A 23,007-nucleotide genomic window follows, 5' to 3' on the forward strand; every position below is an offset into this window, starting at 1 on the left:
CCGTCAGCATCAACATTCGTTCGAGCTCTTCTCGAGCACACTGCTGCCGATACTGCGCGTCACGGAAGATATTTTTCCACATGAGCGCGATTTGGTTCTGCTCCTTCTGCAGCAGAACCTGCTGGTCCGTGTACATCGCTCGCTTGATCTCCAGTGTGTCTTTGGACTTTTGCACCTGCTCACTCCACTCGCGGTCCACTCTGTTCGTGGCTTGCAGCACCAGCCACGCCTCCCACGCGCGACTTTCCCAGTCAGAGTGAAGCATTGACGCGTGGGCTTTCGCTAGGGTCACTTCCTCGAAGCGACTCACAGCATCTCGATGAATGCCAAGCAGCCAAGCTTCTTCTTCGCGCTCCGCTGCGAATTTTTCCCGCTGTGGGGACAGCAGACACTTATCCAAGAGCATGTAAGGAGCCACATCAAACGCCACGTTGTTTCTCTAAAATCTCATCACAGACAAACGAGGTTAGAACGTGATCCTCATTCAGTGTAAAGTTTTGGTAAGAACGAACCATATCGGGGATGTCCATTCGCGCACCCGTTTGCAGGAGGAACGTGACCATTTCTTCCTGGTTGAACTTACACGCCACGTGCAGCGCAGTAGAGCCAACTTTGTTCTGGAGATCGATTTTCACGCCGATGTCGAGCAGCAATTTCGCACAGAAGATGAACCCGTGCTGCGAGCAAAGGTGCAGCCCGGTACCATCGGCGCACGGGGTGTATCGAGCAGCGTTGAAGTCAACTTTTGAACGATTTTCACGAAGGAACTTCTTGACGCTCTTGAGGTTGTTCTGCAGTAGATCCCCCCAGAACGGCCTCAACAACTCCGCGAGTTGCATTGCATTGAGCTTTGGCGCAACGATGGAGTGTCTTGGACCACCGCCGACACGGGCGGTGGACGGGGTTGCAACCGTCTTTCTTGCTGCCGCATCTTGTGAAGGTAGGGAGGATTCCTTTCGTGATCGATTGGGCATTGGAGGTGCAGTTGATCAAGTGACGTCTGGGATATCCTGGGCGTCAACGAGATAAAAGTAGAGAACCCAGGAATAGGGAAAGCCGAAGAGGAGTCCTCATCCGGCATCTCATTGCGAAGACTAATTAAGCTGTAGTCATAACTCGCGCTTTAGAAAATCTCACGTTGGCACAGCAACAATGATCAGTGCGAAAACTTACCTGAGAATACTAGGAATGTTTTTGTCTTCTGACGGTATTCGCTGTGGCACACCCGTACGTGTCTGAGAGCTTTTCAGCTAGTGGCCATCTTGTCCGCTAGAGCTTGCGCGGTCTCCGCTTGGCTCCGCGCCCACAGCGCAAGGCGTTGCGCTGCTTCCGCTCGAGCTTTTGCTCCCTCCGCTTGGGCTTGAGCTGCCTCCATGAGACCTCGCGCTGCCCTCGCCTGGGCTTGAACAACCAGCGCTTCCGCTTCAAGCGCCTCCGCTTGGGCTTTCGCTGTTTCCGCCAGAGTTTGGGCTGCCTTGGCTGGAGGCACAGCGCCCGACGCAATCGCCGCCTGCCGCATGGCCTTCAGACCGTCAAGTTCTTCTCGTCCGGAGTTGTTGCAGCCCAAAACGAGAATGAACCCCACTTCTCTTTTCTTCTTTTTCTTCAAACCCTGTCCCGTACAGCAACATCAGCTCCAAAATCCCTCCAAAATCCAAGGTCCTTTTAAATTCTGTTGCGGATTATACTGATCCCCACTATACCACTTGCAGTTGGAGTAAGACAAAAGGTGAAAGAGAAGAATCTAGGCCTCAGTTGAGAATATACACACGACCAACAAGGTGGCTTTTGCCGCCCAGCTGAGTGTTGTCGTTGCTTCCATCTCTGCGTGAGCAGCACCAAGAGGACACTCCACTTCAGGATATGAGCCCAAGGCTCACGCGTGGGGAGCACAGCAACTAGGACGTCATGGCGGATCAGAAGAAGACGCCCAAGGAGTCACACGAGCAGAAGAGGATGATCCCGCCGTTTGACGGCAAGGACTACGAGGTCTGGCACGAGCGAGTCAAGCTCAAGCTGGAGAGGAAGAAGCTGTGGAAGTACTGCATGGAGGACTTGCTCGAGCCGGACGAGAGCAAGGAGGCAGAGGCGCACGCGACGTGGACGAGCGAGATGGCCCACGCCAAGGAGATCATCTACGACGCAATGACGAATCACATAATGAAGACTGTGAGGTGTGAACCCACCCCGTTTCGTGTGATGGAGCGCTTAAAAAAAAAGATTTATGGGCAAGACGTACCTGAAGTACGCTGAGGAGAGGGCCAAGCTCAGTCAGCTACGGCTCGCTCCCAACGGCAATGTGCCAGATCACCTGAGCGAGATGCGTCGGCTGATGGAAACCATTGCTGGAGTCGGGCGTCCTGTGGACGAGTATGTAAAGCCAGCACTATTGATTGGATCTCTGCCGCGCGAATATGATCATGTTGTACAGACGTTTCTCGCCAGTCACAAGCCCCAAAATGCTGATGATCCTCCTAATTATGATCAACTTGAACTATGGCTTACGACCATCGCCAAGGTCGGAAAGCAGAGGGCGCCAAGGACAATGATGATGAAGAAAAGGCGTTCTTTGCTGGTGGAGGAAGCGGTCGAGGACGTGGTCGCGGCCGTGGACGTGGTGGTCGATCTGGAGGACACGGGCGCGGTTCCGGTGGTGGACGTGGTTCTGGCGGTAGCGGCAGCCAAGGTGGTGGACGTGGAACTGGACGTGGCAAAGCCGGCAGTGGACAAAAGCCAGGTGGTGCTTGTTATCACTGCCATGAAGCAGGGCATCATGTGTTTGATTGCCCGTTTCTTGGCAAGCGACCTCCAGCCGAGGATCGCAGCAGCACCCAAGCTCAGAAGCGCGTGAAGATGAGTGGAGGAAAGAGTGCTAAGGCTGCTGAAACGAGTAGCTACGCTAATGAAAGTGATGACAGCGCGTATGTTATTCTTCAAGTGATGAAAATGAAAAAGCCGGTCGCAGACAAAGCCCATGATAACCGGTACCTGGACTCTGGTGCATCGAGTCATATTTCGAACCAGCTCACTGATTTCATGGAGTTCACGCCTCTTAGCGCCCGGATTCGAGTTGGAGGAAAGAACTCGCTGGGTGTTGAGGGTATTGGTACTGTGGTTAAAGAGCTGGAGACTACTGGTGGGAGGTGCTTACTGACGCTGCGAGGAGTTCGTTATGCTTCAGAGCTGCAGTGCAGTCTCTATTCTGTGCGACGGCAACTGAACCAATATCTGCCTGAACGTGATCGTGTGAATGTGCACTTTGATGAGGCAGATCGCGCTGATGTTATCTTACAGGCTGGTGTGACTACCGCTCAAGTTGATTATACCAATCTCTATCGCTTGAAGTTGGAGAGACCCCAAGAGGTAGCCATGATGGCGCCACCAGCTCGAGTGAGTAGTTTGGAGCTGTGACATTCGAGATTGGGGCACCCTGGCAGATACTCGTTTAATGCGCTGTTCAGCTATGATCAGTGGCCGTTGCCACATGTGAATTTGCGTATCCCGGTGGGTTTCAATTGCGAGACCTGTGTGACGGGGAAACTTACGAGGAAGAGCATGAAGAAGTCTCGGACACAGACCCGCGAGTGGTTAGTTGGCGAAAAGGTCCATGTGGACGCTTGGGGTCCGTATGCAGAGCACTCCTACGGTGGTAAACGGTACTTTGCCGTGTTCGTTGATGATGCGAGTCGGTTTGTCACCGTGTATCTTCTGGAGCATCGTTCGGAAGTGTACCAGAAGTTTGAGGAGTACTATCAACGCGTCAAGACGCAGCAGCATGTCAGAATGAAAGCGCTAAGGTCAGACAATGCAAAGGAGTTCAAGAAGCTGCAAAGTACGTGTGAGACGAAGTATGGTATGGAGTTTGACAGCAGCATCAAGCATACTCCGGAGCAAAATGGTGTCGCGGAGAGAATGGTCCGCACCATTACGGAGAGAATGCGATGCATGCTCGTGCACTTCGACCTGCCTGAAGCGATGTGGGGTGAGGTAGCGATGACAGCTGCATACTCCGTGAACATTATGCCAAGCTCGGTTCGAGGCATGGAGGTACCGTATGCAGTATGGCACCGTCAGACTCCTGCTTATGAGAAGTTGCGGACGTTCGGCTGCGCCGTCCTGTCGTACATCGACAAGGTGGAGAGACGGAAGATGCAGGCGAAAGCACGGGAGGCGGTGTTCGTTGGATATTCGCGAGAGAAGCGAGGCTATCGCTTGCTCGATAGCAAGACCAACAAGGCCTTCTACAGCCATACTGTCGTGTTCTATGAGAATAAAGCTGGTCGATTGCTCATGGACTCGGCATCAACGCCAAGTCCAGCCTCCGGTAAGGAATATTTAGGCGTTGATCGATCAGTAGAGGATGACATTGAGCCAATGCTGGATGAAATGCGTGATGACTCAAATGATGGAGGTAGTTATCGTGATGATGGAGATTGCTGGACTGGTGGGGCCAGCGACTCCAGAGACGGAGGTGATTATCGGACTGGTGGGGCTGATGACACCCGATGTGATGACCGACCAGGTGGGGCAGTTGAGCAAGATGTCCGGTCAGATGGGGCATGTGGGTCCAAGAAGAGAGGCCCCGGTGGTGATGCCGCAGCGCCTCGACCAAAGAGAGTGCGGTTTGCGGTGTTTGAAAGTGGACGTTCTAGCAAGGTGGCAGAACGAGATGAAGGACGTTTAGTGAGCTCTACAGCATCTCGATGTGATCGTTCTAGCAAGGTGGCAGAACGTGATGAGGAACGTGTCAATGGACATGAGGCAGACCACCTGCGAGGTGAGTGCGTGCCAGGCAATTCCAAAAGAAGGAGAAAGAGGAAACGCAGCAGTGGGCGGCACAAGGGACCGGCTGCTGACGAGACGAGGGCTCTACCAGGGAGTCAAGAGGTGGAAGAGGTGGACAGCAGGTCATCGGCTGCTGAGCGGGCCGACTCGGACAGCCAAGTGTCGAGTGATGCTGCAAGTATGGGGCGTCTATCAACGCCTCCTTGCACAGCACTTCGTGAGTACACAGGCCCGAGAGGCACTCGCCATAAAGACACGGAGCGGTCGGGTAAGTAAACCGCCCACGTGGTTCGGTGACTACGTCTACATTGCCTACGAAAATACAAATCCAGATGATGATGTGAACTCGTTGCCTGCTGGATGGAGGAAAGCACGAGCTGAGTTGCAACGTGCTGTGGCGAACGAGTTGATCCTTGCATGGTGGGAGGACTATTGCTGCATGAGTACTGGCGAGTTTGAAGAGCCAGATACTTTCGGTGACGCTATGGAGAGTGAGCACTCATTGCAATGGAAAAATGCAGCTGATGATGAATTTGATTCGTTGATGAAGAACGATACCTGGGAGTTGGTGCCGCGTGAGAAGCACGTGAAAGTGCTGCAGAATCGCTGGTCTTTCGCGTCAAGTACCTAGCGAACGGAGAGATCGAAAGATTCAAAGCGAGGCTCGTGATCAAGGACTTCATGCAGATTTATGGTATCGACTACCTAGAGATGTACTCGCCTGTTGTGAGGCTGGAGACACTGCGTGTTCTTTTGACACTGGCGGCTGTCTGGGATTATGAAGTACATCAGATGGAAGCCACTACTGCTTTCTTGAATGGGGCGATTGACGTGGAGGTCTATATGGAGCATCCTGAAGGCTACAAAGTGAAAGGCAAAGAGGACTGGGTGTGCAGATTGAAGAAGAGCCTGTACGACTTGAAGCAGGCGCCCAGAGTGTGGTTTCAGCTGCTCAAGTCGTTCTTGGAGGAGCAGGGCTTCACGATGCTGCAGTCGGAGGCCTGCGTGGCTGTTAAAGTAATTGATGGGCAGTTGGTCTTCATCCCTCTCTATGTTGATGATCTGATTTTGTTTGCTCCGTCGATGGAGCTCATCAACAAGATGAAGAAGATGTTCGAGGACCGGTTTGCGATGAAGGATCTCGGGGAGTTACACTACATTCTAGGCTGGGAGATCAGGCAGAACCGGGCCGAGAGAACGATGTTCATTGGTCAGCAGAAGTATGCCGAGACCGTGCTCAAGCGGTTCAACATGCAGGACTGCAATGGCTGCAAGACGCCGAGCACGGCGGATCTGAAGCTGAGCAAGGCCATGTGTCCGACCGAAAACGATGAAAGGCAACTGATGAGATCGAAGACATACCGTGCTCTGGTTGGCAGCCTGATGTACCTGATGCTCGGTACCCGGCCCGATCTGGCCTACCTAGTTAGAGAGTGCAGTCAGTTCTTGGAAAACCCAGGTCTGTTGCATTGGAGAGCTGCAAAACGTGGATTGCGCTACCTGAAAGACACAGCGGACTGGGGGATCCAGCTTGGTGGCGTAGCGTGGTCAGATCAAAAGCTGGATGGTCATCTGAGAGCATACGGATGATCGAAAGTCTGTTGCAGGCTACGTGACTCAATTTTGTGGGAGCATCATTTCGTGGAGCAGCCAGACGGAGAAGCCCGTCGCGCTGCACACGACCGAGGCTCTTATTCTACTGATGCAGGAGGTGGTGCACTTGCGCCAAATGCTGAAGGAGCTGCAGGTGCAGCAAATTCAGCAATCCCAAGTCTTTGTGGACAATGAAAGTACGAAGAAGCTTGCCAGCAACCCTGTATTTCACTCCCGGACCAAGCACATCGATGTGCGCCACCACTTCGTGCGTGAGCGCATCGATTTGAAGGAAATTGACGTGCTTCGGGTGCCAGGAGTTGATAACGTGGCCGATGCTTTTACAAAGCCATTGGCACGTCCGGCATTTGAAAAGCACAGAGCTGCAATGGGATTATTGCCAAGGGCAAGATTTGGAGATGCAAGTTGATGGGAATCCGTAGGTGGGGCTGTTGCGGATTATACTGATCCCCACTATACCACTTGCAGTTGGAGTAAGACAAAAGGTGAAAGAGAAGAATCTAGGCCTCAGTTGAGAATATACACACGACCAACAAGGTGGCTTTTGCCGCCCAGCTGAGTGTTGTCGTTGCTTCCATCTCTGCGTGAGCAGCACCAAGAGGACACTCCACTTCAAATTCAAAGAATGTTGTTTGGCCGACTGCCGCTATGCTACAGTAGCATAGCTTGGTCCAAGGTGCCTCCAACTGACGCTTGCCATGCCTTATCCTCCCCAGCTTCCTGCAATGGAAAGGGACTACTTCAAGCTGCGTACCGGTATCTTTAATCTAGATTACTTCCACCCACATCTAGACTACGGGCTTAACCGTGTGAGCAGGGTTGGGCCTCGAGGGCCCCCGGACTCACGCTTTCAACGAGCTACTCATCTCTACATCGGGGGCGCTGCAAATAGTCGGGCCTTGACCGCCCATGTGCGAGCTCTTCCGTGACGAGCATCAGATTGCGGGCCGCATTCTCGTCGCGGTCCCAGTACATCCTGCAGGTGCTGTTGGTATAGTGCAGGACGTTCTGGGACCTTGTCGCGCGAGGATGTGCTGGCCCGCTACGTGCTTCAGACTCTGGGGGCGGGGTTCCTCTGCTTGGGCTGGAGGCTCCTCTTCTGGCTCGGCTCGTCGTCGCCTCCCAAACTCCGTCTCCGCTAGATCGCTGTGGCACGCGATGCATTTCTTGCTCGTGAAGTACTCGTCGATCAGGCGTACGGTAGCGCGTCTGGACAGCTCCTTCGCGATGCCCTTCAGCGGGGGCACTGCATTGCTGCGGAGGCCTCTCGGGTTGCTGAACTCGCCGACACCGACGAGCGTAGAGTCGTCGGGAACAGGAACCACGCGAGCTGCCACGTATCCGAGGGCCGTGAACTTGTACACGTAGTTTCGGAATCGCCACCGCCGAAACGCGTGAGTGGAGCTGAAGTCGATCAGGAAGTTCACGTGTTTCCAGAAGTAGGAGATCCACACCCAGTAGTCTTGCGTCGAGGCGCATCGGAAGGAGGGCATGTTCGCGAGTAGTGCTGCGTACACCGGCTCCCGTTTCTTCAGGTTCTCGAACCAGTACTGGCGCTGGTTAAACCCGGCCAGATGTCGGTACTCCTTCGTCGATCATGACACCGACGTGACGTCATGCGGTTGTGCGCGTCCGTGTGGCTGCTCGGGTCGCTGGTGGCGCCGGAACTCTCGCCAGGTTTCCGGTCCGTTCAACGCCCGCTGCTTCAGCTTGAGACGGCGCTGACGCTTTCTACGGCACCGCATCCGGAGCCTCCACTTGGACGACGCCGTATTCCGGGTCCGCTTGATCTTCCTGAAGCGGTAAAAAACGTGGGGGTGGAACGTCGCGTCAGCCTCCGTACGCCTTGATGCCGCAGCACACATGTTGCGTATTCCAGGGTCGTCGCCGATGATACGCGTTGGCTGATAGTCCCGGGGAAGCTGAGGTTGAAAGTCCAGGCAGCTTGAGAGTGGGGGGCCTTGTCTGGGGTTGAACTCGCGAGTGAGGTGGATGCACGCCTCGTAGCCGTTCGTCGAGATGTGGTGGGCAAACCGCCATCGCCCTGTTTCGAACTTGCGAGCGTTGACCACCCACCTCCAGGCTTCGGCTTTGACTCTGGAAAACTCGGGCATCTTGGGGTAGCGTAGACCGCCGCGCTCCGATCTGCGCATGAAGCCCTTGAGGGGGTCCAGGTCAGGGTGTCCTCGCCTTTCCAGGTGTTCGCGCAGTCGATGCCAGGTATCCAGTAGCACAGTCGTCGATATGGCCATGTGACCCGGTACGAACTCCGTAGTAGGGAAAACAGCCGGATGCTGCGCCGTCGCTCCTCCTTATCGTCAATGTGGGCCGCGAATACTTCAGCATCTCGTACTGACGCTCAGTAGGCTTTCTTCTCCTCGATGTTTTTCGCAGTTGGCTGGGTTTTCAGAAATTCGCGGAGGTGGGCGGCAACCTCTCGAATCGGACCGGAAACCCCACCGACGAACTCGTACGCCTCCTTAAATTGCCAGTACATCTCGCTGTTCGAGGCAATGTTGAAGCGAAGCTTGCAGTATGACACCGTGCGCTTGTAGTACTGCTCCTTCATAATGACCGTGGCGTTGGTGAGCATATCCTCGGCCATGGCGTTTTTTGACGCGCTCCAGTAAGCGATACGGGGTTGCTCGTAGCCTGCCGTCTCCGCACGAGCACTCCGGTACTGCACGATGGTACGGTATAGCTCCGGGTCCCAGCGCTCGTGTGTTGCGCTGAATCGGTGTAGGCCTGCTCCAGCTAGACATCTAGCGAAGAACTCCCGCTTGAATGCCGGTAGAGGGAGATCCTCCTCGATACACCGTAGAAAGTGTAGATTGCTTAGCCGGGACCCCTCCATCCGGATCTGGTGCAGCATACGCACGCTTCGCTCGATCTCGGCAACGAATGCAGCGATGGCGGCTTTCTCGCCGTCGTCGGGAGGGTTCACGAGCACGGAAACCAGCTTGCACTTGACTGTCGTCACTTCGGGGTCTTCGGACAGGTGGGTCTCGCTCAGCAGGAAGCACACTTCCTCGTAGGCCGTCATGTTGGTCCGTTGTCGCTTGGTAGGCATCCGCCTAGGCCCGGACTCGCCCACGGCGAAGGTCTGGGCTCGCCGCTTGCCCAGGGCACGGGTCATGGGGGGGAGTTGTGGCGTACGCGGGGCGATGGAATCTTGAGTAGGCACGGAGGCGCAAAATGTGAAGTGGGAACGACGGAAGCGGTATTTGCAGAAGCATCGCACTCACAGTATCGAGGGCTACGCACCCTTGATATCCAGCCCGTGCGGAGCAACAAAGAGGTACACGTAATTATTGCGCTGCTGCAATAGTATTCATAAGTTGCTTGCCATCCTTATGCGTTCGTCATCCTTGTCATCCTTGTTCACCATTCTCATCCCCCTCCAATCATCTACGGGTTGTCAGCTGGTATAGAGAGGGTAATGGGTTGAGTATCCGCTTGCGTGCGAAGTCATTTCTTGGTGCCTTTCCCGGAACGACCGACCCTGCAGCCTTTAGAAGGCTCGGCACCACCGCCAGTATAAGTTGCGGCAAGGGCCCATCCCCGTGATTCGTTCCGACGCGGCAGAGCGCATAGCTGATAGGAGATGCCCCGTCCCCCAAGAGATTCATCCGGATCCGTGGTGTGCTGCTCTCGCACCCGGACGCAACGGCTCTTGTACCCTGACGCAACCAGGTCGTCTGTCGAGCGCCCTTACTTTGTCAGCTTTCTTCCTCTTTGCAAGCACTCACGCTTTCTACGACATGCGTGTACGTAATCGGCTGTGCTGCTCTTGGGCTTGGTCATCCTTTGTTTCCTGCCAGGTTTATCATCCTTACCTCCAGCATTGGCCTTAACCCCACCCTTTAATCGTCATCCTTTCCTTGCGCGATTCTTGTGGTCCTTCCCTCATGTCATCGTTGTGGTCCGTTGCCACAGTTTTCCTTCGCGTCCGCCTCCTGTCATCCTCCTGCTCCGCCAGTCTCAGATGACCGCCTCTGTAATCCTTCATCTCCTTTTGTCATCCTTGTTTTCTTTATCCCAGCCTAACGCCACCCATTACGAGGATCCTCCCCCGCTGATAGGTCATCCCCAGGATTGGTCATCCGTCGCTTCCTGTCGGGCTTATCATCCCTGCCTTCAAAGTCGGTCTTTCAGTAACTGTCATCCTTCCCTCGCGTCATCCTGATCATCCTTCATTCGCGTCATCCTTGTGGTTCTTTTCCATAGGATTCCTTTGCGTCTAACAGTTATCCTTCCTGCCTATGCGTCTCCCTCGAACCTCGGCATCCGTCTAGCTGTCATCCTCCTGTCCCTCCAGTTTCAAATTGCGGCCTCTATCATCCTGCAGTTCCTTCCGTCATCCTTTTGCTATATCCTAGCCTAGCGTTACTCATTCAAGCCTATCGTCACGCTGTGCATTCATCAGTACGTGTGATCATCCTTCTTGCCTGTCGTGTTTGCCACCCTTGTTCCATTCCCGTCACTCATTAGTAATGAGTTATTACCGTCATTCTTCTCTGTTTGGGTCACGCTTGCCTTCTTCTCTGTCTTCTTCGCCCTGGCACCCGCCTCCGTCATTCTTATCTAGCGCCAGCTGTGACCTTCGACATCCTCTTTCTCTACCTTCCTGCCACCCCTTCCCTGACGCAGGGATACCGGTCAGCCTCCCTTCATGTCATACTTGTCTTTCTTTTTTATCGTCATATTAGCTGGGCCTTATCGCTTAATCCTCCTTATTTCCAAGTCATCCTTAATCCTCGAAAATCCTGAGTTATCCTTCTTTCTTAGTTCTAGGTCACCCTTTCTACTAAAATCCTTGGAATCTCACTCATCTATTTTCAAATCCTCGGTCATCCTTGGTTTAAAAGAGGTCATCCTTGGTTTAAAAGAGGCCACCCTTTTATTTAGAGCCCACAAATACACTGTACTTATTCTAAGACACGCCTAACGTACTCGCCCTATTAATTTTTAAAGTCCGGACTTTTTTTTATAGTGCAGGCCCAGAAGCTTGAAATTCTCAAATATTTAAAACTTTAATCTTGGAGTTTTGTATGGACGAACCGATAGGTACCGGTATCTCTTGTGGCGGGCTTCTATTCGGGAGGGGGCTTATATTCGGGCGAGTACGCTACTTTGTGATCCTCATGTTTAAGTCATCTTCAAGCTGGGCATGCATTTTGATATGTGCAAATTCCACTCTTCTATTTCCCACCATACAAACGCCCGTTCATAACGTCCAAGTTTGCGCGTGGTCTCTCTCGTCAAAAGTGCACGTTCGGCTCGGTCCGTCACTCGCAGATCGACAGCGCAGGACGCAAGCGACGCACGCAGACTCCAGACTCCTCCAGCAACAACGTAGAGTGCCGCTCTACTCTCGCTCTACCCCCGCTCTACCATCCGTCTAACCCCCCTACTCTGTAGCATGACCAAGAAGGTGCTGTGCATGAACCCGGGCCCCATCGAGTTCGAGCCGCGCGTGCTCAAGCCTTTCGCCATGCAGGGCATCTCCCACGTGGACAAGACGGTCATCGACGTGTTCGGCCAGTGCCTCGAGAAGATGCGCAAGGTCTTCCTGGCCCCGGATGGCCAGCCGCTGGTCGTGGCCGGCTCGGGCACGCTCGGCTGGGACATGGTGGGCGCCAACCTCGTCAACAAGGGCGATGACGTGCTCATCGTCAACAACGGTGCGCTCAGCTCTCAACAGCTGCAGAAAGATACAGAGGAGATTGCAAATGCTGACAATAGAGGTTATGATACTATGTGTGCAGGCTACTTCGGTGACAACCTGGCCGACTGCCTGGAGCGCTACGGCGCCAAGACCACCCACGTCCGCGGCAAGGTGAGACGGACGCAATATTACTGGTGCTGTATGTAGAGGGAGAGTGTTCTTCTGACTGGTGACTGCTGTGGTGACTGAGTGCAGATTGGCTCGCAGCCGTCGGTGGCGGAGCTGGAGAAGGCGCTGCAGGCCGGCGTGAGCTTCAAGCTGGTGACGATCACCCACGTGGACACGTCCACGGGCGTGCGTGCCCACGTGAAGGAGTTTGCGGCTACAATCCGTCGCATCCAGTCTGACGCGGTCATTGTTGTGGACGGTGTGTGCGCCACTGGCGGCGAGGAGACGCGCATGAAGCAGTGGGACCTCGATGTGGTGCTCACGGGCTCGCAGAAGTGCATCGGCGTGCCCGCTGGACTGAGTCTGATGGTCATCCGACCGCGCGCGCTGCAGCTCTTCGAGAAGAACACGTCCACGGTTAAGTACTACGTGGACTGGCGCAACTGGCTGCCGATCATGAAGAACTACGAGGCCCGTCAGCCGAGCTACTTCGCCACGCCGTCGGTGAACCACCTCTTCGCCCTGAACGCGGCCCTGGACATCCTGCTCGAGAACGGAGGCATGGAGCAGCGCTTCAAGGAGCACAAGCTCATCGGTGACGCCGTCAAGGAGGCCATGAAGTCGCTGGGCTGCGCGCTGGTGACCGCGGACGACTGCGGCGCGAACACGCTGACCTGCGTGCGCTACCCCGCCGGCGTGGGCGCGGCCGACTTCCTGCCGAAGGTCGTGAAGCGCGGCGTCTCGCTTGCTGGCGGCCTGCACAAGGCCATCAAGACGGAGTACTTCCGCATCGGCCACATGGGCCCGAGCACGCGGCGTCTGGACCACATCCTGAAGACGGTGGAGGCCATCGAGTGCGCGTTCATCGAGTGCGGCCACAAGGTGGCGCAGCCCGGCAAGGCGGCCAAGGACCTGAAGAAGAAGCTGCAGGCGATCATCCCTGTGCGTCCGGCGTGCGGCTACGCCTCGGTCTACCACGGCTGCCCCGTGCCGCCCAAGTGCCAGGTGTACTCGATCGGCACGGTGGTCATCGCGTTCGCTGCCGGTCTTCTCCTCTCGCAGCTGAAGAGCAAGATCTAGACGAACACTGGGCAGACAAGAGCCGATTGACTGACTGACTGACTGACTGAAGGTAGTTATGAAGCGAGGTTGCATGGATGAATGGATTTCGTTGTTTAACCACTACAGAACTGGAGAGATAATGGCGGTGCACGTGGAGCACTTCAAGCATGGATGATGGCAAGATACCGCCGAAACCAAAGCTTAAGTGCGCACGTCTATGTGAGCTTATCACCTGTGTAAACCAATTGACAAAGCCACGTGACGTGTGAACACTTCCGATTCGTATGTCTCTCAAACTCGTTCAGCCGTTACGGACTCAGCGCTACGTCGTCTTCGGCGTCACCACTCGCAAACTCGACTCGTGTCCGCCGCTGGCCATGGACAAGAAGGATCTGCAGAACCTCGTCTGCGGCGGCAGTACGTGGCAGTGCAATAATGCGTCTCTATCATGCTCTTATAGACATCGTGTTTCTGATCTAGAGTTTGATGTATTAATCTGCAGTCGCTGGCTGCGCGTCCCGCACGGCGGTGGCTCCGCTGGAGCGGCTGAAGATCCTGCTGCAGGTGCAGGACTACATCAAGAAGGACGGCGCGGCAGCGGGCGGCTCCTCTCCAGTCAAGTACCGCACCATCGGGCAGTCTCTGCGGCAGATCCACGCGGAGGAAGGGCTGCGTGGCTTCCTGAAGGGCAACGGCGCCAACTGCGTGCGTGTGTTCCCGTACGTAGCCATCCAGTTCGCCGCCTTCGAGCGTCTCAAGCCGCTACTGATCTCCGACGGCGCTGAGACGCTCAGTCCGTTGCAGAAGCTCTTCGGCGGCGCTGTTGCTGGCGTCGTGTCGGTCTGCATCACGTACCCGTTGGACGCTGCGCGTGCCCGCCTGACCGTGCAGGGAGGTCTGGCCAACACGGCGCACACCGGCATCCTCAACACCTTGTCGACTGTCGTGCGAACCGAAGGACTGCGCGGTGTCTACCGCGGCGTTCTGCCTACTATTTGGGGCATCGCGCCCTACGTAGGACTCAACTTCACCGTGTTCGAGACGCTCCGTAATACGGTGCCTCGCAACGAGAACGGTGAGCCGGATGCCATGTATCTGCTGGCATGCGGAGCTCTAGCTGGAGCTTGCGGCCAGACCGCCGCGTACCCCATGGACATCCTCCGCCGTCGGTTCCAGCTGAGTGCCATGCGCGGTGACGCGACCGAGTACACGAGTACGCTGGGAGGTCTGCGCACGATTGTCCGCGAGGAAGGCGTCCGGGGGCTGTACAAGGGCCTCGCCCCGAATTTCATCAAGGTGGTGCCATCGATCGCCATCATGTTCACTACGAATGAGCTGCTTAATAAGCGCGTCATCAAGAAATACGAGCTGTGACCAAGGACGTCTCGTGGAAATAGAGCAAACGTGCGCTTTAAAATACGTACATGAGTGTTTAACAGAGCCAAGTGGTCAACTTAGTGGACAACCCCCTCGTCCTCGACAACCAGCGAGAAGCTGACGACACCAGGCATCGTGTAGATGTCGATCGCGGGGGCAGCACCGCCCACCGCAATGACGTCCGTAGCGTGGTCCACGACGCAAAAGTGACAGGAGGGCAGCGTCGATCGAGCAGCCGCAAGGAGTTGACCCGAGCTGCGGTTCCACTTCTTCAAGCTAGCATCGTTCCCGACGCTCAGCAGCTCCATGTGGTGGAAGACGACGTCGTGAACATCGCTCGTCGTCTGCGTGTAGTGCACAGGCACACGGGAGGGCAGATGCCACATACCAAGAAATCCTCCAGGACGAGATCCGCCTCCAGGAGATCGTTTACTGCCACCACCACATGCCAGCCACATCTCGGACTCATCGTGCGCAACTGCGCCAACCCATAGCGACGGTGTCGAGGACGACTGAGTCGCCGGCTGAGGCCGAAGGAGCTCCACTTTCTTCTCCTGGCGCAAATCCCAGATGCCGAGCGTTCCGTCCTCCGACCCCGTCACCAGCTCCTGCGAATGCTGCAGGTGGCGCACAGCGTGCAAGTAGTCTTCGTGTCCCTCAAACCGGCGCGTGAACTGCTGCGTCGCGACGTCCCACTCGTGCGCGACGCTGTCTCCTCCAGCCAAGAACAGGTGCCCCGAGGTCTTGCTCACAGCCACATCGTTCACCTCGGAGGCCGGCAGCAGAGCTCCTCGGAAGCCCAGCGTCCGCCGCTTCAAGTGGTCCACATGCACCGGTTGCAGCTTCTTGGCGCTCGCCGGGTGCTCCACCGCCGCTAGGATGTCCTTCCACCTCCACACCCGAAAGTCCTGGTCTCCTCCACTGGCGATAAGTAAAAAGTATCTTGTCAGTATAGGACGCAATGGGCTCCACCTGCCCACAATTGCTGTACCTAATCAGCAACGGGTCCGTGTCATCTCCAGCAAAACGGAGCGAGTAAATCTGCGTCGGATGCGCCTGGAACGAGAGGGTTGGTCCCGGGAAAGCGGTCGCCCTGCAGCGCAATAGAAGGATACATCAACGTCTTAGTACAGTACTCAACTTTGAATGAAACGGCCAGCGAGGCGCCTTACTCGCCGCGCCCCACTTGGTCCCAGTGCGCGGGCGTCATGACTCGGCCGAGCTGGTAGACGTGGAGCAGCCCCGAGCTCGTCGCCGCCACGAGAACGTTCTGGCCGCCCGAGACCTTCTCCGGGGCGAAGACCGCCTGGTACACGATCGTCTCGCTCGCGCGCGTCTTGCGCAGCAGCTCGGCGCGGTACGCGCCCTCGTCGTACGCCGCCGGGTCCATCGCAACAACTATTCGATTTTGGGTCTGGTATTTAGATCCCATCGTAAATATTTGGGTCCCTATGAAGTCGTTTGGGTATACTGCTTACCCATTTGGTGTCGTGCGTCACCAAGCTCATCGCATGGGGAAGCGATGCGGTTGAGCTGTGCTGTATAAATAGTGGCTTTCCAGTGAGTTTTCAACTCCCGACAATTAAGTGAAGAAGACCAGAAAGCATGCAGGCCGCAGGAATGGGAGCGTCGTCCCCGCCGACGTCGGCCAGGAAGAGCATGAGCCGCAGCATGTCACGCCGCGGCTCGCAGATGGACAACTTCGCCTCGGAAGTGCCCCAAAACGTACGCACCTCTCTTACCATCGGTTGCAATCACTATTGGTGTACTAGTACTTGCAGCTCGCTGACATTGGTTGGTGTTGCTATTGCTACGCTTAGGAGTTTGGCGGGGTGCTGGTGACGCCCGAGCAGATCCGAATGGCGTTCCAGTTCCTGGACGTCGAGAAGAAGGGCCGCGTGACGCTCGAGAACCTGCGCTCGCGACTGGGCATCTTCTTCGACAACATGAGTCTCAAGGACGTGCGTCTGCTGCTGAGCGAGGAAGCGGAGCTCACGGAGGAGTACCTGAACGCTCTGCTGCTGCCGAACGAGGTCAAGAACTTCGACCCGGTGGCGGAGGCCTTCAAGGCCTACGACCCGGAGGAGACGGGCTTCATCTCGCGCGAGATGCTGCGCTACGTATTCGAGCGTTTGGGCTACGGCGCGCTGACGGAGGAAGACCTGGACGTGCTTATCTCGTGCGCGGACGCTGACCGCGACGGCCGCATCAACCTGGCGGACTTTCGAGCCATGCTTGAGTAAAAATACGCTTCCTTCATTCTCTCTCTCTCTCTCTTCTTCTTCTCTGCTTCCTACAACAGCTTTGCCGTCACTCTCCGACACGAGTGAACTGCTCTGTACTGCCAGACAGACCCACACTTGACGTGGTAGATATACAAGTCCGCTCGACCAGTCAGTTCCTCTCCTTCGAGAGTGCCGACGCGTCCGTCCGCAGAGAAATCCTCTCTAATCCTGGCCGTCCCTATCGTTGTCCCCCTGCCTTGATCCTTAATCTGACCAATAGATAGGGGCTTCTGCAGCCGCTGCGAGTGTCTATTTCTTCTTCTGCTGCTGCTTGCCGTTCTTGTTGTTCTTGCCGTTGGCGTTGGCGTCGCCGCCCTCCGCCTTCATGGCCGCCTTGCGCGCGATCTTCTCCTGCAGCGCCTTCGCGTCGGCCTCGCGCTTGGCCAGCGGGTTGCCCTGGCTGGTGTTCTTGGCGTGCTTGGCCTGACGCGCCTGCGCGCGCTGTATCAATCGATCGATCAATGCACAGACCACGCACAACCAGTGAGTTTCTAGGAGCTATTAAGGAATTAAGGAAGCAAAGGCCACTGCAATGCAGCCTCTATCTGTCGGGTACGTACCGCGCGGTCCACGTCTCGCTGGTTGCCACGGGTCATCGCGTCTTCACCTCGGGTCTGAAGCTTCTCGAAGAAATTGTGAAATGAACCGACCGACGGCTCGCCGTCGCGGCGGTAACTCACATCGACCTTATAACGCACAAGCTTTCTCGACGAATCTCGAAGCACCTTTTTTATAGCTCACACCGGAGTGGATGGATTTTATAGATTAGGTCGGTCCTATTCATGTCGCACGGTCTCGAAAAACGCATTCGCAACGGCCGAGCGATCAGCAATGCTGAGCTTCCCAAGTGCGACCTCGGGCGGCAGCAGGCGACGGCGTCGGGCCCCGCCACCGAGCAGAGGAGACGCCTGGCGTCGCCGCATCCCGTCCGCCTTCGCCCCAATGTCGCTGGATCTCAACCACCAGCAGCAGCTGGTTGCAGCGCAGGCCCCGTCGGACCCGAGCGCGATTGACACACAGCCGGGAGAAGCCCCGACGTTGTCAACTGAAGCTCCGGCGCCGCGCAAGCGAACGAGAGTTTCCACGGCATTCCGCCTCATGAAGTTCCCAGACTCGGACGAAGACTCGGAGAGCGACTACGTGCCGTCAGAGGAGGAGCAGGGAGAAGAACGAGAGAGTGAGGGGGAAGAGGAGGAGGCAGACGACGCCAGTGCCGAGGAGCTGTTCGTGAGCTACCAGGGCTCGAGCGAGAGCGAGGAAGTGGAGCTGGAGGAGGAGGTGGACCTGGACGAGGACTTGCGCTGGTGGAAGAGCAGCGAGGACAAGCGCAGGTGGGAGAAGAAGTACAGACAGGCAGATTCCGCCTTCCGCAAGAGGTTCGGCTGTGCCATTGACACGCCCGCCCAGCCCGAGACAAGGAGGAGGCTTCGACGAGAGAAGAACAGACATCGAGCGTACAAGTTCGTGCTGGCTAGCTTGGTGGTTGCGTACTTGGTGCAGCTCGCGGTCGTGTACTCGGCGTCGTCGTGGGCGTTTTCGATGGTCGCGTGGCGATCGTCGGCCGCCGAGGAAAGTGACGACGCTCAAATGGACACAAAGCACGATGGAAACGTTATTGAGGAGACGCCACCTCCGGCAGCGCTACCGTCAGAGCAGCAGGTGCCAGAGCATGTGCGGACTGGGCTTCACCTCTGCGCGACGCTCTCTCGACGCGTGATCAAGTCTGAGCATGATGTGACAGCCACACAGCACGCGCTGCGCGCCTGCGATATCGCGGTGAAGTTTGCGCCCCTCAAGTCACGAGAGGGCATCGAGGCGCATGTGCTGCGTGGTGACCTGCGCAGCTTACTTTCGCGTTTTGACGGCGCTGACGAAGACTATAAAGACGCCCTGACGTTGGTGTTGGAGGTTGAAAGCAGCAGCATCGACTCGAAGCTCGCACCAGCGCTATCTCAAGAGCTGGACCTCAAGCTCGTAGCCAACCGGTGGACGCAATTGTATAAGTCAAAGAGCTTTAAGGAGCTGCGGCGAGAGGCGAAAGCTCGAGCAGCAAACGACAACGACGCGAGCGCAATATGGGAACTGGCGGCCGACTGGCTGAGGGCGTTCAAACAAAAGAAACCTGTGCTGGAAGTGCTCACACTCCAGCGCAGTTGGACACTGCGTCGCCTCAAGTACGAAGTCTTGGACGACGAGAGCAAGACAAACCTCGCCGAGGTCTAGCCCGACAACAGTGTGGGTCGCTTCGTATTGTTTTCTAATCTATTTTGTTCACACTCTGACTACCTAGTCTTCTTCATCTTCATCTTCCTCCTCCTCCTCGTCTTCATCTTCCTCTTCCTCCTGTTCTACGTCCTCACTGGCACCTTCCTTCTCCTCTTCGTTCGCTCCCTCCTTTTCCTCTGTCGTCTCTACGGATTTCAGGTCATCAGCCTTTGCCTTGAGCTCGCGCACTCGATCCGGCTGCTGATCATGCTGCTCCAAGTACGCCGCCAGGTCTTCAACAAAGTCGCAGGTGTCAGGGCTAAGCTGAATCGCCTTTTCCAAGCACTTGACCACTTCCGCATCAAAGGCGTCGTCTCCGGCGCTTCCACTCCTCGCCATACGCATGTTGGCCATGTTGTAGTGCAGGTTGGCATTCTCCGGGAACTTTTTCGCGGCGTCTTCGAACACCTTCACAGCCGCGTCCAGATCTCCCATTTCTCCATAGGCCTCCGCCAATGCCGCCAGCGTCACGCCGTACGCCTTCCTGAGCTCGACAGCCTCCTCCTCCTCTGCTGCTTCCAGCGCCTCCGCGTTGATCTTCATCGATCTCTTGTAAGCCATCGTGGCCTCCCGCTGCTGCTCCATCGCTGCGTGTGCCAGTCCCAGTCGGAACCAGACCGACGCGTCCTTCTTGCCGTCCTCCAGCTCGCTCGCCTGCTTGTAGCACTTGAGCGCGTCATCGGGCTGCCCAGCCGCCGAATGGACATCTGCGAGGTGCGTGAGCGCCCCCAAGTGGCCAGGCTTACACTTGGCCGCCTGCTGAAGCGCCGCGAGCGCTCCGTCGTACGACTCCAGCTGCTCGAAGGCCAGGCCGGCCGAGAACGCGTCGTCGAAGCCCAGTGTGTCAATCTCCACCTCGGTCTCCTTCTCCCCAGTGGATTTCTCCGTCTTCTGCTTCTTCTTCGAGCGCGAACTTTCGGCTGCAGCACTGTGCGTGCCATTAGATGCAGCGGCCAACACGTCGCGCTGCTGGCGCTTGAGCTGCTGCTTGAGCTTGTTCTTGCCCATGGTCGCGTAGCTCTCTTCTGTAGCTCCTCGCGTCGTGCAATGGTTGACACGCACGGGGATATTGTCACCAATCACAACGCCGAAATGCATATTTTCGTCCAATCAGCTACAGCATGGAATCTGATAACGGAGGAGAACCCTTGCCAGTTCAACGGAGACCTTGAGGTGTATCAATCGATCAAGCCGTTCCTGCTGCGTCCGACGCTGCTGCTGGCCATGGCGTGGCGCTGCAGTGCTCTATCGAACGACGGACTGGTGGACAACTTGGCGCGCGCTGGGATCGTGCAGTCGCAGCGCGTGGCTCGCGCCATGAAGGCCACGGACCGGGCGCAGTACGTGGCGCCGGCGACCGAGAGCGACGTGGACGCCCCTCGCCCCGTGTCCCCCGCCCAGGCATACCAGGACGCGCCTCAGCGACTCGGCTTCGAGCAGACCATCTCAGCGCCTCACATGCACGCGTACGCCCTGGAACTGGCCGATGTAGCCATCCATGACATTGAACACCCGCGAATGCTGGACGTGGGCGCTGGATCGGGATATCTGACCGCCTGCCTAGGCCACCTCGTGGACCAAGACGGGGGCCGCGTGTTTGGTATCGAACGCATCCCGCAACTCGCGCAGTTGGCGCAGAAAAATATTGAAAGAGCGGACGGAGACCTGGTGCGCAGGGGCGTCGTCTCGGTCGAGCGTAAGAGTTGAGTTGTCTGGGCGTTTGATGAGATTTTGGTGACTTAATTTTGTGTTGTTGTGTTGGTGGAAGGAGCCGATGGGTGGACGGGTTTGCCGAACCAAGCGCCGTTCAACTTCATCCACGTAGGGGCTGCTGCAGTGGAGCCACCGCGAGCGCTGATGGAGCAGCTCGCGGAAGGGGGGCGGCTGGTGGTGCCTGTGGGCGAACAAGGCGAGAGTCAAGTGCTGCTGGAGATCCAAAGGACGGACAAAGAGACCTTCACGAAACGTGAGCTGATGGGAGTGTCCTACGTCCCGCTTGTGCGACAGCGTACAGAGCTCTAACAGCTTTCGTCGTGGCCGATCGAAAAGTGTGGGGACGAGATGAAGGGCGTACCATTCATTCAGTGCATGCTTTCTCGTAAAGACAATCAAATGTGCTTGTATTTTATCAGAAAATGAGGGGAGGAGCATCATCGTCTTCTTCTTCTTCCTCGAGCTCGCCTTCAGGGCCGACAGCGTGACTTGCAGTCGTTTTCGTCACAAGCGGTGTCATCTGCAGCCTTCCACCTGGGGCATTGTTTTCGTCGTCATTCTCCTTCTTGACCAGTCCGCGGATATTAACTGCACGGCGTTTGTCGGTTGGAACCTTGTTGGCGGCCTCCAGCAGCTACTCAAGCACGTTAAACAAATGAGAGGGTGAATAAGTACGAGCCACACACATTCCACATGCACTGCTTTCTTACCTCGTCCGATATCTTGGACTGTCGTGAGGTGGTCCTGGTTGTCTTGCTTGCCTGCTTTTGGTTAGAGGTTTTCTTCTTCTTCAGCTTCTTTTCTTGCTCGTCGCGATACAGCTGCGCGCGGAGCTGTTGCGTCGGAGTGACATGCGCCTTTGGGAGCGTCAAACGCAACGTGCCCGTGATCTTAGATCGCTCAGCCTTTCCTGCGTCGGAATGCACGAGTTCGGGGAACTTGAGCCGCAGAACCTTATTCTTGGCCACGATGGAGACGTAGGACGGGTGAACGTCCACATCCACCAGAGACGTGTCCAGGAACCGAGGCAAATCCACTTCTAGAATGATGTCGAGGATCTCGTCCGTCAGCCGGAATTCCCACTTGCCTTCGTTGCATTGGCGAATGGATCCGTCCCCTCGCTCCTCCAGCAGCCGAGCCTTCCGCAGCGCCTCCTCGTGCTCCGCTTCAGTGTTCCGCTCCTTCGGCTGGTTCTCACGTCTTCGTGCCTCCTCCTCTTCCTTCTGCTCGGCCATCTCCAAATACATCTCGCGCCGCGTGTGCGGCGTGTACGGCACTTTTTCAGTCGACGCCATCACGGAATTCTTCTTCTCCTTTTCCACTTGCTCTTCTGAGATGTCGATGGCTTCTCCTCCCACCACCTCAATCACCTCGTCCTCCTCCTCTGGGCTCTCCTTCTTCCGCTCGAGCTCCTTCTTGGTGCGCACCTTCTCGGCCTCCCTCCGAACGTACCTTTGTCTCTCTGAAAACACCTGCAGCGCCTTGATCCGGTCGCTGCGGTGGATCTCTTTGCCGTCCAGGATCTCCAGTTGGGGCAGCGACGCGATGACGTACTCCCTGAAGCCCGTCTCCCAGTTGGACTGACACGGGTTGCCGAGCATGTAGAGCTCTCGCAGATGCTGCAGCGGCTTCAGGTGGCCGATGCTCTGCTCCAGAGTGTCGAAGTCCACGAAGTTGACGGTCAGGTCCAGTTTGTTGAGGAACTCGCAGCTCTGCAGGCCCTCGATCTTGCTGATGTTGTTGAGCGCCACGTTGAGGTACCGCAGCTCCTTCATGTGCGTCAGGTCCTCGATCTTCTCGATGATGTTGTTCTGCAGGTAGAGGATCCGCAGCTTGCGGCACAACGTGCCGATCACCTCGATCTTCTCCAGCTCTTCCTGGTGCAGCGAGATCTCCTCCAGCGTCGAGACGATTCCCTCATTGTGCTCCGCCCGCTTGCGCAGCAGCTCCACCGTGATGCGAGGCATGTCTGGTTGCTACTCTTGAAGGCTAAATGGAAATGGGTACAACAAAGTATCTTTTGGATCGCGTCCTTTCGAGGAATATAGGGTTTCTATTTTCCATTTAGAC

General features: G+C 56.4%; 11 protein-coding genes across 11 annotated transcripts; 5 read left to right on the top strand and 6 right to left on the bottom strand.

The window, feature by feature from the left end:
* Positions 1–7,332: 7,332 nt before the first annotated feature.
* On the bottom strand, positions 7,333–7,748 carry PHYSODRAFT_379892 (hypothetical protein; the record flags this gene model as incomplete). The annotated part of the gene is made up of 2 exons (XM_009529487.1): positions 7,333–7,414; positions 7,528–7,748. Coding segments are annotated over 2 exons (303 nt in total), but the record flags the coding sequence as incomplete, so codon positions are not given.
* Positions 7,749–8,758: 1,010 nt separating this feature from the next.
* Positions 8,759–9,535, bottom strand: PHYSODRAFT_332470 (hypothetical protein; the record flags this gene model as incomplete). The annotated part of the gene is made up of 1 exon (XM_009529488.1): positions 8,759–9,535. The coding sequence occupies one exon, from the start codon at positions 9,533–9,535 to the stop codon at positions 8,759–8,761; it is 777 nt and encodes a 258-aa protein (XP_009527783.1).
* Positions 9,536–11,821: 2,286 nt separating this feature from the next.
* PHYSODRAFT_315324 (hypothetical protein) lies at positions 11,822–13,315 on the top strand (the record flags this gene model as incomplete). Its single annotated transcript, XM_009529489.1, has 3 exons — positions 11,822–12,083; positions 12,168–12,238; positions 12,323–13,315. 3 exons carry the CDS (start codon positions 11,822–11,824, stop codon positions 13,313–13,315), a joined length of 1,326 nt encoding a protein of 441 aa, XP_009527784.1.
* Positions 13,316–13,662: 347 nt separating this feature from the next.
* PHYSODRAFT_559383 (hypothetical protein) lies at positions 13,663–14,731 on the top strand. Its single transcript, XM_009529490.1, has 2 exons — positions 13,663–13,714; positions 13,800–14,731. Exons 1-2 carry the CDS (start codon positions 13,675–13,677, stop codon positions 14,669–14,671), a joined length of 912 nt encoding a protein of 303 aa, XP_009527785.1. The 5' UTR covers positions 13,663–13,674; the 3' UTR covers positions 14,672–14,731.
* Positions 14,732–14,751: 20 nt separating this feature from the next.
* Positions 14,752–16,064, bottom strand: PHYSODRAFT_501592 (hypothetical protein; the record flags this gene model as incomplete). The annotated part of the gene is made up of 3 exons (XM_009529491.1): positions 14,752–15,595; positions 15,666–15,767; positions 15,847–16,064. The coding sequence occupies 3 exons, from the start codon at positions 16,062–16,064 to the stop codon at positions 14,752–14,754; spliced, it is 1,164 nt and encodes a 387-aa protein (XP_009527786.1).
* Positions 16,065–16,483: 419 nt separating this feature from the next.
* PHYSODRAFT_286108 (hypothetical protein) lies at positions 16,484–16,936 on the top strand. Its single transcript, XM_009529492.1, has one exon. It carries the CDS (start codon positions 16,534–16,536, stop codon positions 16,915–16,917), a length of 384 nt encoding a protein of 127 aa, XP_009527787.1. The 5' UTR covers positions 16,484–16,533; the 3' UTR covers positions 16,918–16,936.
* On the bottom strand, positions 16,923–17,571 carry PHYSODRAFT_286109 (hypothetical protein). The gene is made up of 2 exons (XM_009529493.1): positions 17,520–17,571; positions 16,923–17,400 (listed from the first exon to the last, which is right to left on the bottom strand). Exons 1-2 carry the CDS (start codon positions 17,553–17,555, stop codon positions 17,209–17,211), a joined length of 228 nt encoding a protein of 75 aa, XP_009527788.1. The 5' UTR covers positions 17,556–17,571; the 3' UTR covers positions 16,923–17,208.
* A 210-nt stretch (positions 17,572–17,781) lies between these two features.
* Positions 17,782–19,182, top strand: PHYSODRAFT_501877 (hypothetical protein; the record flags this gene model as incomplete). The annotated part of the gene is made up of 1 exon (XM_009529494.1): positions 17,782–19,182. A coding segment is annotated over one exon (1,401 nt), but the record flags the coding sequence as incomplete, so codon positions are not given.
* Positions 19,183–19,245: 63 nt separating this feature from the next.
* PHYSODRAFT_500580 (hypothetical protein) lies at positions 19,246–20,232 on the bottom strand (the record flags this gene model as incomplete). The annotated part of the gene is made up of 3 exons (XM_009529495.1): positions 19,246–19,332; positions 19,375–19,422; positions 19,516–20,232. 3 exons carry the CDS (start codon positions 20,230–20,232, stop codon positions 19,246–19,248), a joined length of 852 nt encoding a protein of 283 aa, XP_009527790.1.
* Positions 20,233–20,448: 216 nt separating this feature from the next.
* On the top strand, positions 20,449–21,246 carry PHYSODRAFT_499217 (hypothetical protein; the record flags this gene model as incomplete). The annotated part of the gene is made up of 2 exons (XM_009529496.1): positions 20,449–20,920; positions 20,993–21,246. 2 exons carry the CDS (start codon positions 20,449–20,451, stop codon positions 21,244–21,246), a joined length of 726 nt encoding a protein of 241 aa, XP_009527791.1.
* Positions 21,247–21,352: 106 nt separating this feature from the next.
* On the bottom strand, positions 21,353–22,904 carry PHYSODRAFT_315332 (hypothetical protein; the record flags this gene model as incomplete). The annotated part of the gene is made up of 2 exons (XM_009529497.1): positions 21,353–21,571; positions 21,648–22,904. 2 exons carry the CDS (start codon positions 22,902–22,904, stop codon positions 21,353–21,355), a joined length of 1,476 nt encoding a protein of 491 aa, XP_009527792.1.
* Positions 22,905–23,007: the final 103 nt, after the last annotated feature.

This window comes from Phytophthora sojae (genome assembly GCF_000149755.1).
Source record: "Phytophthora sojae unplaced genomic scaffold PHYSOscaffold_4, whole genome shotgun sequence".
Lineage (NCBI taxonomy): Eukaryota > Oomycota > Peronosporomycetes > Peronosporales > Peronosporaceae > Phytophthora > Phytophthora sojae.

Bases quoted from the DNA above. Each gene is read 5' to 3' on its own strand.
- PHYSODRAFT_286108 (XM_009529492.1), top strand. From the start codon at position 16,534: ATGGCGTTCCAGTTCCTGGACGTCGAGAAGAAGGGCCGCGTGACGCTC.
- PHYSODRAFT_286109 (XM_009529493.1), bottom strand. From the start codon at position 17,555: ATGACCCGTGGCAACCAGCGAGACGTGGACCGCGCG. The intron at 17,401-17,519 runs GTACGTACCCGA...CGATTGATACAG, and splicing joins AGCGAGACGTGGACCGCGCG to CGCGCGCAGGCGCGTCAGGC.
- PHYSODRAFT_559383 (XM_009529490.1), top strand. From the start codon at position 13,675: ATGGACAAGAAGGATCTGCAGAACCTCGTCTGCGGCGGCA. The intron at 13,715-13,799 runs GTACGTGGCAGT...ATTAATCTGCAG, and splicing joins GAACCTCGTCTGCGGCGGCA to TCGCTGGCTGCGCGTCCCGC.